Source organism: Anomaloglossus baeobatrachus, chromosome 1 (assembly GCF_048569485.1).
Source record: "Anomaloglossus baeobatrachus isolate aAnoBae1 chromosome 1, aAnoBae1.hap1, whole genome shotgun sequence".
In the NCBI taxonomy this organism is placed as follows: Eukaryota; Metazoa; Chordata; class Amphibia; order Anura; family Aromobatidae; genus Anomaloglossus; species Anomaloglossus baeobatrachus.
In genome coordinates, this window is record NC_134353.1 from 254,671,209 (window position 1) to 254,683,387 (window position 12,179).

Consider the following 12,179-nt stretch of genomic DNA (forward strand, 5'->3'; position numbering starts at 1 on the left):
CAATGTCCTATTAGTGAGTTGAGTTCTGCCCAGCAGCATAAGAAGTAGTTAAATGTTGGGACTAGCCCACAACAAGAGGGGTTAGTTGACAGGGTAGGAGATGGTTCATTCTATAACAGTTCAGTTTAGGGAGTGAAGATCTAGTAAGCAACAGTTACGGACGGATAGTCTGTAGGTCGTTAAGGCCACATACAGTGGGTGGCTTGTGGCAATATTGGGAAATAAGGAGACTGGAGATGAGATAGTGTGAACCTTGAAATTTGACTAACACTCAGAGTGCTAACAGCTTTGAAATGAGAGACCAATCCTCTACCGCTATGGCCAAAGACAATAGTAAATGGAGGACAGGACTCTAGCAGCCAGGCCCATTAGCCATCAAGGTAACAAGTTAATCCTAACTGGCGTGTGACTAAAGTTGACTTATCTGAGTGGATTCTCCACATGTGTCTGAGACTGCAAGGCTCTACTCTGAGCACGGTGATCGGATCTCTGATCATCACCTCTATAAGGAGACTGCATGTTGAGCCGCTGCAAGGGAAAGTAACCATTATGAGTTATACTGTAATGCTGGGCTGGCTTGTACTAGAACTCACAGGACCAGTAATAACTGAAACAAGCCAGTAGGAATGACAATGTCAGAATATGCCTTGCAGCATACTGGAAGATTTGTGTCTGCTAACAGATGTAAAGTTGTTGCAGAGAATGAACTGTTGAGTAGAGAGTTTTTGTTTGAAATGATCTGTTGATCTACTTGTGAGTTCAAGTCTTCATGGGGTCCTGGCAAGCCGACATCAGTGGCAGTATGCGGCAAGCACGGTTCTCAGCCCACATGAAACAAGTCCATACACCCATCCATGACAAGCTTTTCCATATAGCGTACCGGGGCATCCAGAGTCAATCCCTCACCCACGCCTACTGCCCTGTGACACCTTACACAATCTAACGGGAACATATGAAGGGGACCTAAAACAGTATATTTTGCTCATGCTGTTTAAGGCTATGTGCGCACGTTGCGTAATTACATGCAGTTACGCTGCGCTTTGTAGCGCAGCGTAACTGCATGCGTCCTGCGTCCCCTGCATAATCTATGGAGATTGTGCAGGGGCCGTGCGCAAGTGGCGTCTTAGAGTGCAGCGCTTCGGCTGCTGCCCGAAGCGCGCGTTCTAAGAAGTGACATGTCACTTCTTCCGTGCGCTTTGCCGGCAGCCCCTGCTCTGTCTATGGGAGGAGCTGCATGCAGAGCGCACGTTCTCTGCCGGCACCATGCGCTTCAGAACGGAGCTTTTCAGCTGCGCTCTGAAGCGCACCTTTTAGGTGCCGTGCAGAGCGCACACGTGCGCACATAGCCTAAAACCAATTTACTTGTCTTTTATTCATCTATAGGCTGGGGTCACACAACTGTAGATTCTGTAATTCGAGAGAATTGGGTTGATTATGGAAGTAACACTCTGATCAAACTTTGATTAGAGATTCAGCTTAGTGTGATCTCATTATCTCAGATAAGATAGTCTAAAATAGCCGGAGCACTCTGTGAGGAGAAGGTGGAGAATAAAACTTCAACTCCTCCACCGTGTGAGTCCACAAATGTTTTCCATATACCTATAGACTTGAATGGGTGCGTAGCGTTCAATTTGCGTAACAAATTGTAGAATTCTGCAATTTTTATTCTCATGCTTAATTGATAAGAGAAAAAAAATGTTGATTAACACTGCCCCATTGAAAATCATTGGTCCGAGTGCTATCCAATAAAAGTTCACTCATCAGATTTATACAGTGCTGTGACTGAGCCCATACAGTAAGTGTTGCAGGGAAAAAAGGGGTTTGAATGCACTAGAGGAATAGAAGGGGGTAATCTAATATTGACTGAATTATCTGTGCAACTCTTGCCAGTGAGGGTTTCCAGATAAACCGTATACACTAAAGAGCAAAGCACAACTTTCTTTTTAACAAAATTACAGTGTGCAGAATAAATGAGTACACCCTTTTGAAATGTAAGATTTTAGTCAATATCTCACTAAATACAAAAACGATTTGTAAAATGTTGAAAAGACTGAGTTTCATAGAACATTTTTAACCCGTAACATGAAAGTAAGGTTTATAATTAGTGATGGGTGAATAGTGAAATATTCACCCATCTCGAATATTTCGTACTATTCATGTATTTGTCACGAATAATCAATCTAATGCAACTCAATGGGAAGCTCAAATAATTTTCCGGCAGATCCTTCCAGGATGTCTGACGGGGCTGTAAAAATGCTGAAATGGATGAGAAGTGCTGAAATTGAATGGGAACAGCATGGGGAGGATGCCTGGATGCATCTCTGAAACAGATGTCAATTTGCTGATTTTTTTTAAAATTATGATGGAATAAAAAAAAGTCAGTGTAGTACAGTCTTATAGTATTGTTGGATTGCTATTATATAGCAATAACATAATATATGCAGTGCCAAAATCATACAAGGATACCAAAACAAAGTACATTTCCCATTACATAGCATAAAGCTGATGGTTTAGCAGATAATTTGACTGTCAGACATTCCCCGACTCCTCAATGCAAAGAAGCTAGCAGCACATTCCAATTTTCTCTATAATAGAGCTGCTGCCAATCTCCTCTGGCAGTGGCTTATCTCGTCAAGAACAAAAAGCTGGATATTTATTTCCCCACACATCATCCATCACACATAATCTGTAGAGGGAGAGTAATCAGCCCCGAAACACAAAAGACTGTTGGCCGAGTCCACCAATATTGATAGGTTTAGTCAACGATATTCTGTGTATGGGGCTTTAAAACTAACGCAAAATTTTAAACACATCAAATAAACATCAGATAATAAATACCTAATCCAAATACTGTGCTGCATTGGATAATGCTTATGGTTAAGTGTATGTGGATTCTGTGGGTTTTGTGTCCTATTCAAACCAATTTAGCTGACTTCTCTGGGATTTATCAATATTACTACTCTCCTTCTTGTCTTAACTGAGAAGAAGCAGAACATATTTAAAAAAAAATGTTTTCAGAAACTAGAAACTATTTTGTAGTAGGAGGCACTGAGAAATATTACTGGTAAGCCACAAAGACTTCCTCAGGAAACATAGTGTTCTTGCCTGAGACAGAGATCTCTACATACTCCTTAGGTAACTTACAATTTCATGCACTGTAAACCTCTACTATTTTCCTCTGTAACTTATTCAAAAGTCAAAAGACACAATAAGATTGAGCAAAGAATTATAATTGGATAGGTAATTTGAAAAAGAAAATGACAAAACTAAGTTGAGGAAAACAGACATATCAGGAGTGGGGACAATTCTACTTCAGGATCTTTCTTAATGCAGTGGCATGTAAACGTTTGGGCACCCGTGGTCAAAATTACTGTTATTGTGAACAGTTAAGTTGAAGATGAAATGATTTCTAAGGCTAACGACACACGGCGAGTAAAAGGGAGTGACTGGAATGCGATAAAAATCGTATTCTACTCGGACCAATGTTACTCTATGGTGCAGCTCCCATGAGCGATTTTTTTTTCAGCACTAACCAGGAAAACCATCACAGCATGCTGCAGGTGGAATCCAATTAATTTTCTCTCGAACCCATAGAAGTCTATGGGTGTGAGAGAATCATCGCGTTGCACTCGCTTTACAGCAGAGTGCAGTGTGATATACGCATCAGTTGACAATGGAGGAGATAGGTAGATTAGTTCCTCCCTCTCCCCCACAGCGCCCGCGTTCTCCTCCGCAGCTGTGCTGCGATTGCAGGATCACATGACAGTGGCATGACTCTTGGCTTACACTCCAGCAGAGCAGGAGCCGAGTGCTATGCGATGCACTTGCAGTAGTGTTTGTGTGGCCCAAGCCTAAAAGTCTTAAACATAAAGGTGACCCATTTCCTTTGTATTTAGGAAAAAATTGAATACATTTATTTTCATGTTTTTACATTTCTAAATTACAAAAAGCAAAATGGGCTGATGCAAACATTTGGGCGCCCTTGAAAATGTTTGTGCTCAGATAACGTTGACCAAGGTTTCAGACCTTAAGTAGCCTGTTATAGTTAAAGCTTGTTCACTATCATTATCAGGAAACGCCAGGTGATGTAAATTTCACAGCTTTATAAAAACCCAGCAACCTCTAACCTTGCCAAAAAAAACAGCAGCCACGGATTCTTAAAAGCAGTTGCCTAGCACTCTGAAAATGAAAATGGTGGAGGCCCACAAAGCAGAGGAAGGCTATAAGAAGATGGCAAAGTGTTTTCATGTTGTCTTTTTGTCAAAGGTATGTGTGGAAAGAAAAGGGCACAAAATTTCAGGAACAGAATATCTCACCAACCATTAAGTATGGGGGTGGATCAGTCATGCTTTGGGGTGGTGTTGCAGCCAACAGGGAGCATTTCACGGGTAGAGGGAAGAATGGATTCAATTACATTTCAACAAATTCATGACGCAAATGACTCGCCCACTCCAAGGCCTTAGGTGACTCAGTGTCGGGCCAGACTATTCCGGGGTAGTCAGCGGTGGCAGGGGCTGACTCCGTGACCCTGGTGGAGTCAATTAAAATGGCGTTATGGGGTAGATGATAATAAAGTTTATATAAGATTCGTGACGCCACCTGTGGTAATTTAGGAACAGCACTAATGGGGGAAGGGCACCACCCAATGGGATCTCCCAGTATACAAAACGAGCACAGTATGTAACCAAAGAGAAAGAGTATACCCTACAGGGATCACCAAAAGACTGTATTTAAATAAATATAGAAATCTTTATTACAAAGGCAAGAAAAACACACTTCTCAACACACTGGGAGTGTAGAGCACACACTAAATTGGATTAAAAACATTTAAAAGCCAAAAGGCAGCATTCCCCACGACGCCAAAACCCTCTATATTAGGCAATCAAATGAGAAATGTTTAACAAAATTTCTGTAAACCTCTCTTAAACTGGTCCGGTGAACAGTATAGGTTAAATACTCCTATTAATATGCAAATCCTATAGCCTTATGAAGTATGTTAAAGTATGGTAGTAGATTGTATGAACAGGCAAACAACCAAACACAATGTGTGGGCCCACAATATTAGAATAGAGTAGACAAGGTTTTTCAGAATAAAGCATGTGGGAATACAGTAATAGGTTACATGAACTGAACATAGAAGTTAGCAAGGTCACACATGACTACTTAAATTACACTGGTTGCTGTGGTAATTTGCAGCTATGGAGCCACAGCTGCTGGAAGGGACCTCTGGTGTTTGTGGACGAGGTGCAGGGTAAAGCAGACGACACAGGGCTTGCAGTTAAGATGTTTACTCACTGTTCAGTTCAATGCGGTAGCTAACTGGTTACCCACGGAATGCCAGGATCTTCTGTCAGGGACCTCCGTCGATCCCGAATAGTTCAAGGGTCAGTATCGGTGCAATCCTCTGTGTGTCCTTTCTGGCTGTCTCTTTAGCGCCAAACTGTGCTATGCTTGCGGCTCCACCACAGGGCCTGTACAAAGGTGGCTGACCTCAGTCGCATCTTGCTCACCTTTACCGGTCATCTGTGGCGGGTTGTGGCTCTGGGCGCCTGCAATGATCTCCCAGGTCTTTGGTTTCACTGAAAATAATGTCTTTCTTCTTTCAGTCTAGGGACCGTTCCTTATTGCAGCCTGATCACTCCACCCGATCTTCTAGTGGAACAGGTCACGGGACAATTGCCCTTCCGTGGCCCTGGAATCCTTTCATTTGGTGTCACCTGGGCCTAGCAAGACCCCAGGATCTCCACCAGGAACCTCCTTCTGTCTCTGTCTGTCTGCTGTCCTCTCCTAACAGCCCACCTCCTCTCCTTACTCTCTCTGACAGACTGCCTGAACTTGAACTTCCTGATTCCTCTTTCTACCACCTGACTCCTCCCACACTCCCTCTGGCTAGGCCCCACCCCACACCATTGGGACCAGTAGCAGTAGATGGGACTTACGGCCCCATGACCAGATCATCTATGGGGGTTACTTCCACTACCCCTGACCCGGTGTATGCCTACCAATTGGTGTGTGCAAGTTTTATCTGTGAACCGGTAGGTGACCCCATTCTTACTCGGGATGGGATACCACACCTCTGGATGAGGTGCAATATCTCTGTGGCGACGGAAGCCTCAGGGGCGCCACACAAACAGAACACCATCTGTAAAAAAGCTGAGGTTGAAAAAAAATGGCTTCTACAAATGGATAATGATTCTAAATACATGTTAAAATCCACAATAGACTACCTCAAAAGGTGCAAGCTGAAGGTTTTACAATGGCCCTCACAGTCCCCTGATCTGAACATCATTGAAAATCTGTGCTTAAACCTAAAAAGAGCAGTGCATGTAAGACGACCCAGGAATCTCAGAGAACTGGAAGACTTTTCCAAGGAAGAATGGAGGAAAATTGCTCAAACAAGAATTGAAAGATTTTTGGCTGACTACAAAAAGCATTTACAAGCAGTGATACTTGCCAATGGGGGTGCTACTAGATACCAACCATGGAGGGTACTCAAACTTTTTGGCATCAGTCCATGTTTCTTTTTTGGTAATTTTAAAATGTAATAGATGAAAATCTATATATATATATTTTTTTTGCCTAAAATACAAAGGAAATGTGTCATCTTTAAAGGGTTGTTCCAAAAGTGAAAGTAGATTTTATTTAAATCCCTATCTATTTGAAGCTATAATCTAAGCTATTTTCTAATATATTTGTACCAAAAACTCCCAACCGTTCCCTAACTACACTATCTAACTACTATTCTATTTTTTTTGTATTTCCTGTGTGATGACGAATCGTTTAAGAATCTAATTGCACACCGAGATACTCAACCTAACTTTCATCAGGGGACAGAATCTGTGGCAGTAACTGCACTGCCTGTCCCCTCCTTGAAATAAAGCATCATCGTGACGCTTGTTTCAGGGGCTGGTTTGTGCCTGCTACGTCTGTCCCTCCCTGCACTGTGCGATCTCCACTAGGCGATCAACACAGTGCATGGAGCGTTATGTGTACCCGGCAAGCAGGAGACCTATGACATCATCAGCGAGGGTGGCACCAGTCTCCTGCATGCCGGGTACACACAGTGCTCTGTGATTACTGTTCTGAGCCCATAACAGAGCTTGGCTGTGTACTGTGCAAATCACACAGAGCAGATCACAAAGAGCAGATCACGCAGAGCTGATAGCACAGTGTCAGATACAGCAGGGAGGGACAGACACAGGAGGGAGGGACAGACTCAGCAGGCACAAACCAGCCCCTGACATGAGCGTCATGATGACGCTTCATTTCACGGAGGGGACAGGTGTAGGGTTACTGCCAAAGACTCGGCCCCCTAATGACAGTTTGAGTATCCCTGCATGCACTGGGATTCTCAATTGATTTGTCATCAGACAAGAAATGAAAAAACAATTAGTATAGTAGTTAATGTAATTTGGGAACAGTAGGGTATTTTTAATACAAGTATACTAGAAAGTAGGTTAGTTTATAGCATCAAATAGGGATTTAAATGAAAAGTAGTTTTGCTTTCAGGCAAACACTTTAACATTATGCCTTTCAGAGATCATTTCATCTTCAAGTTACTGTTCCCAATGACAGTAATTTTACCAGGAGTTCCCAAACTTTTTCATGCCACTGTATATTTTCCGAGAAGAGTTTTTCGATGTGACTTATAAAACTGTAAAGCCCAAATACATCAACTTGAAAAGTTCTGTCCGCTCTCCTTATATTCATGTTTTAATATATACTTATAAATAATGCTACCGAGCTATTCTTAGAACTCAGCTCTGTACTATTCTTCTGTTATTCCTTCTGAAAATACATGAATAAATTCCCCTTGCTAATGCAGATGCATTCCCATAGCCTGATACTGGTAAAACTGATTGCACAATGTGTAGAGACCTGCCTTATCCAAAATGAGAATGTTGATACCCAGTTGTCAATTTATTCATACAGTTCCAAGAGGAATAAGAAAGAAAAGATATTTGAAAATGTGAATTTTAACAGACAGATTTACTAAATCATGCACCTCCTCTTTATATGCGGAGCTGTGGAGCAGCATTTGTTGTATACAGCTATATAAATCCAAACATTTTTTTTCTTCCTTTTCGGAAAATTATTCTTTGCATTGTAAACCAGTGGAATAGAGCCATAAATACAGCTTAGTATAGCAGTAGTCAGCACATCAAGTTCTTCTCTTCCCAATAGTTTTTTTTATTCAAAGGCAATTTAAAATATACGGTGACATTTTGGTCCGGAAATTGATGACACTAAATTACGGTATACAAAAAAGCAAATGTAAATAAAAAGTAGGAAATAAAAGACATGCAAACAGTACATTGTTTGAAATACAATGAAGTGTATATATACACTTAGATAGTGGATGATGAACCAACGGTCAGAGACCAACAAAAGTCACTAATGCATCTCTAATACATAACACAAAATACAATATGCAATAGATATTGGATTTAATAGCAGGATATATTTTAATAATCAGCTACGTGTAAATATATTCAGGATATATGCATGTGTCAAATCGGTAAAGGGAGCATAAAACATAATGTCTTTATGGTGATTGTAACAATATGGTACCTCACTGAACTGTTGGTCATCATCCACTGGGCTGTTGTCTGACATATATACTGTATATACTTTGTTGTATTGCAAAATATTTCAAAAGATGTGCACTTTGTATGTCTTATATTTTGTAATCTTTGTGTTTGTTTGTTTTTCTGTATCATTCAGTGTCTATATAGAGTCTGTACTTCTAGATTTTATTGTATATAGAGTGATATACTTGTGCACCCAGTCATTGTAAGTGTTGAATAACTATAGTTTGAATTCATAAAGTCTAAATTCAAGGAGCCTAGTTTACAAAATGGAGTTTGTTAGTCCTACTCAGCCCAGCACATGGAAACCCATTTTCTATGGAAAATGTCTTAGGAAGCACACATATACAATATCATTTTGGGTTATATTGCAGTGAGATAAAAAAAAGTATAGAATCGGGGCTGAATACAAATGAACGTCACAATTTTCAGATGTATATTTGTTAAATATTTAGAAAACCATGTATCATTTCCTTTACACTTCACAAATATTAGTTTCTTAGTGTTGGTGTATCACATAAAATCCTAATGAAATACATTTAAGTTTGTGAGTTAAACCTGTAGCGTAACTTGAAACTCATGGGGCACAATATAAATGCCCCAAAGTGGCCCCCAATTATTGCAAATCTTTATTGGCATTGGTACTTTTTTATAGGCAAAATGGACTTTTTAGGCACCGTAAGTTTCAGGGCCCTGATGCAATTGCAACCTGTGCACCGATTGTAGTGTGCCCCTGGGTATAATGGAAATAAGGCACTGTATAATGTACTAATGCAGTATTTACAGGCATAGTATGTTTTATAAATTTAGTACACAGTATGTCTTGTCCAGATGAACTGTGCGTAAGGATATTTAATATTGTGGGGTGTATATGAGCTCTGGGTGTATTATTCAGTGATCTCAGTGCATATAATTATGTGGTACAGTAAATAAAATGCTATGATCACATAAATACTGTAATGTTGAAGCAACACCATTTAGATAGGGACCCAGAACCAAGAGAGAGGCGGAATACTGCATGGAAAGGCAGCTTATGCAGTACCCTGTGATGACCTGATAGTCCAGGGGCATCACAAATATATAGTAGAACAGGGACTTCTTCTGCCAGATGCTATTGACAGCAGCAAAAACACATTTGTTTTTCATGAACTATCCATAATCAGAGATGAACGGACCCATGGAAGTTTAGGTTTGACGAGTTTGGATGGACTTTAGTTAAACGTTCAGTTGGAGACCCAAACTTATGTGCTGTAAAATTGACTTAGTAAGGGCTAGGGGGCTACAGAAGGAAGCAAAATTGGTATAGTTGCCCATGTGGATATGGAATAAATAATAAAAAAATTACATGGGTTCTCGCCTATTTTTGATAACTAGGGCAGGTAAAACAGACAGCTATGGGCTTCAACCCGCAGCTGTCAGTTTTACCTTGGCTTGTTATTAAAAATAGAGGGGATCCCACACATTTTTTACATTATTTACATAAATAATTTTCAAAAATGCTTGGGGTTCCCCCTAATTTTGTAACCAGCCAGGTTAAACTAGACAGCTAGGGGCTGGTATTGTCAGGATGGGAAGGCTCATCATTAATGGGCCCTTTTAGGGTTGATGTCAGCTGTAAAATGAAAGCTGGAATTAAGCCCAGTCGTTAGTAATGGATATGCATCTATCAGACACCCCCATTACTAACCCGGCAAGTATAGCGTTAAAAAGACACAGTCAAATGGAAAGACAAAGTTTAAGCTATAGTTTAAGGTAGATAGAAGAGCGACCTAGATTATTAGAGGAATGGGGGGGCTGCAATACCAAGACAGGTTATTAAACTTGGGGTTAGTTAGTTAGGAAAAACAAAGGCTTAGGGGGATCTAATCACAATGTATAAATATATGAGGGGACAGTACAGAGACCTTTCCAAAGATCTCTTTACACCTAGGCCTGCGACTGGAACACGGGGGCATCCGCTACGTCTTGAGGAAAGAATGTTTAATCATAATCACAGATGAGGATTCTTTACTGTACGAGCAGTGAGACTATGGAGCTCTCTGCCGTATGATGTTGTAATGAGGGATTCACTAGTAAAATTTAAGCAGAGCCTGAACGCATTTCTTGAAAAATATAATATTACCAGTTATGTATATTAGATTTTAAGACAGGGTGTTGATCCAGGGAACTAGTCTGATTGCCGTATGTGGAGTCAGGAAGGAATTTTTTTCCCCATTGGAGCTTATTTGACACATTGGGGTTTTTTTGCCTTCCTCTGGATCAACATGTTAGGCTACGGGTTGAACTAGATAGACTTAGAGTCTCCCTTCAACCTTAAAAAAAACTATAAACACTCCCCCACTCGCTCAGATACTGGTAATAAAGAGAGAATAAAACGAAATTTGAACAATAGCCTTATATGCATAATTTATTTATGTATTGTGTTTCTCTTCTAGAGACCTTTCAATATGACAACAAACACAAGATTAAATCATTCTACACAAGTCACAAGTTATGAAGATCTAAAGACAAAAAATGAAGTTCTTTTGCAGCAGGTAACTATGAATGGGAATTATACATAAATAAGGCAAGGTTTATAGGTTTAGGAATAAACTTCAGGGGTAAATCTTCTGATTCCAGGTCAAATCTCGTGATGTTTTCCCATCACATTTGTAAACAGAAAAGTGGCAGAAAACCTTATCGATTGAAGTTCAGCAGTTTTACTATATTGATAAAAGTGATACAGAGAATATGATGCACAGACATTTTTCAGTAAAAAAATTAGCCTAGATATAATACTAAAACTGTCAAACTGTGTTTAAACCAATGGAGTTCTTGAAGGACAGTACATGATAGAGGATCCTAAATACTTCAGACTCGGCATAAGGGCTTGAGCGTACAACATGGCCAAGTGCTATCTGATGTCGGATATCACCTCGGCTCACTGCTATACTTTAAGACCATGCCAACCAGTGCTTTTTTTTCATGCCAATTTGTATGAGAAAAAACTTGCTTCATTCTATATGGTAGGCAGGGGTCATGAATGGACAGTGGACACAGAGCGGGGGGCCAGATTTTAGGGTGTTTAAACTCCACTCTACGCAAGGAGCTGTTATGGGTGAGTTATAGTTTCCCCTTGTCTGTAGCTCATACTAGCCAGGTCTCTATACCTCTGCCAATTGATTACCACAATACGGGTATCCGTGTGTTTCACGGTGCACAACACCATTTTTTATTTGACTTTTTTAAATCTATATTAATAAAGAATTTTGTGTTTAGAGAGTTGTATTAGGTTCTCGTAATATATACCTCCAATTTTCCATTAATACCTGGTAAGTTATACAGCAAAAAATACTGCACTTGTTTTCCTAAAGCATCTTTTGCTCAAAAACTTCAAAACTTTGTGGGCACAGTGACATCTATAAATTGCCGTGTGCACATACCCCAAGGCTAAGTTTTTGGAGCGGTTCTTGGAATAGATACTTCAGAAAGTCCCCCTCAAAACTTTTCATGCTGTGTGCACACTTGCTGCTGAGTTTTCAGGACAAAAACTGTGTGGAAACTGAAAGGAAATTCTTCGAATCCTCCTAGTAATGCAAAACTACTCAAAAA

At 40.3% G+C, this 12,179-nt stretch overlaps 1 protein-coding gene across 1 annotated transcript in view; it reads left to right on the forward strand.

The window, feature by feature from the left end:
- The window catches only part of TNIP3 (TNFAIP3 interacting protein 3), a 31,114-nt gene that overhangs the window by 16,913 nt on the left and 2,022 nt on the right, over nucleotides 1-12,179 (forward strand). The window contains exon 4 of the mRNA XM_075336336.1: nucleotides 11,024-11,122. Within this exon, the coding sequence (XP_075192451.1) occupies nucleotides 11,024-11,122 (99 nt within the window). The remainder of the gene's footprint in view (nucleotides 1-11,023; nucleotides 11,123-12,179) is intronic.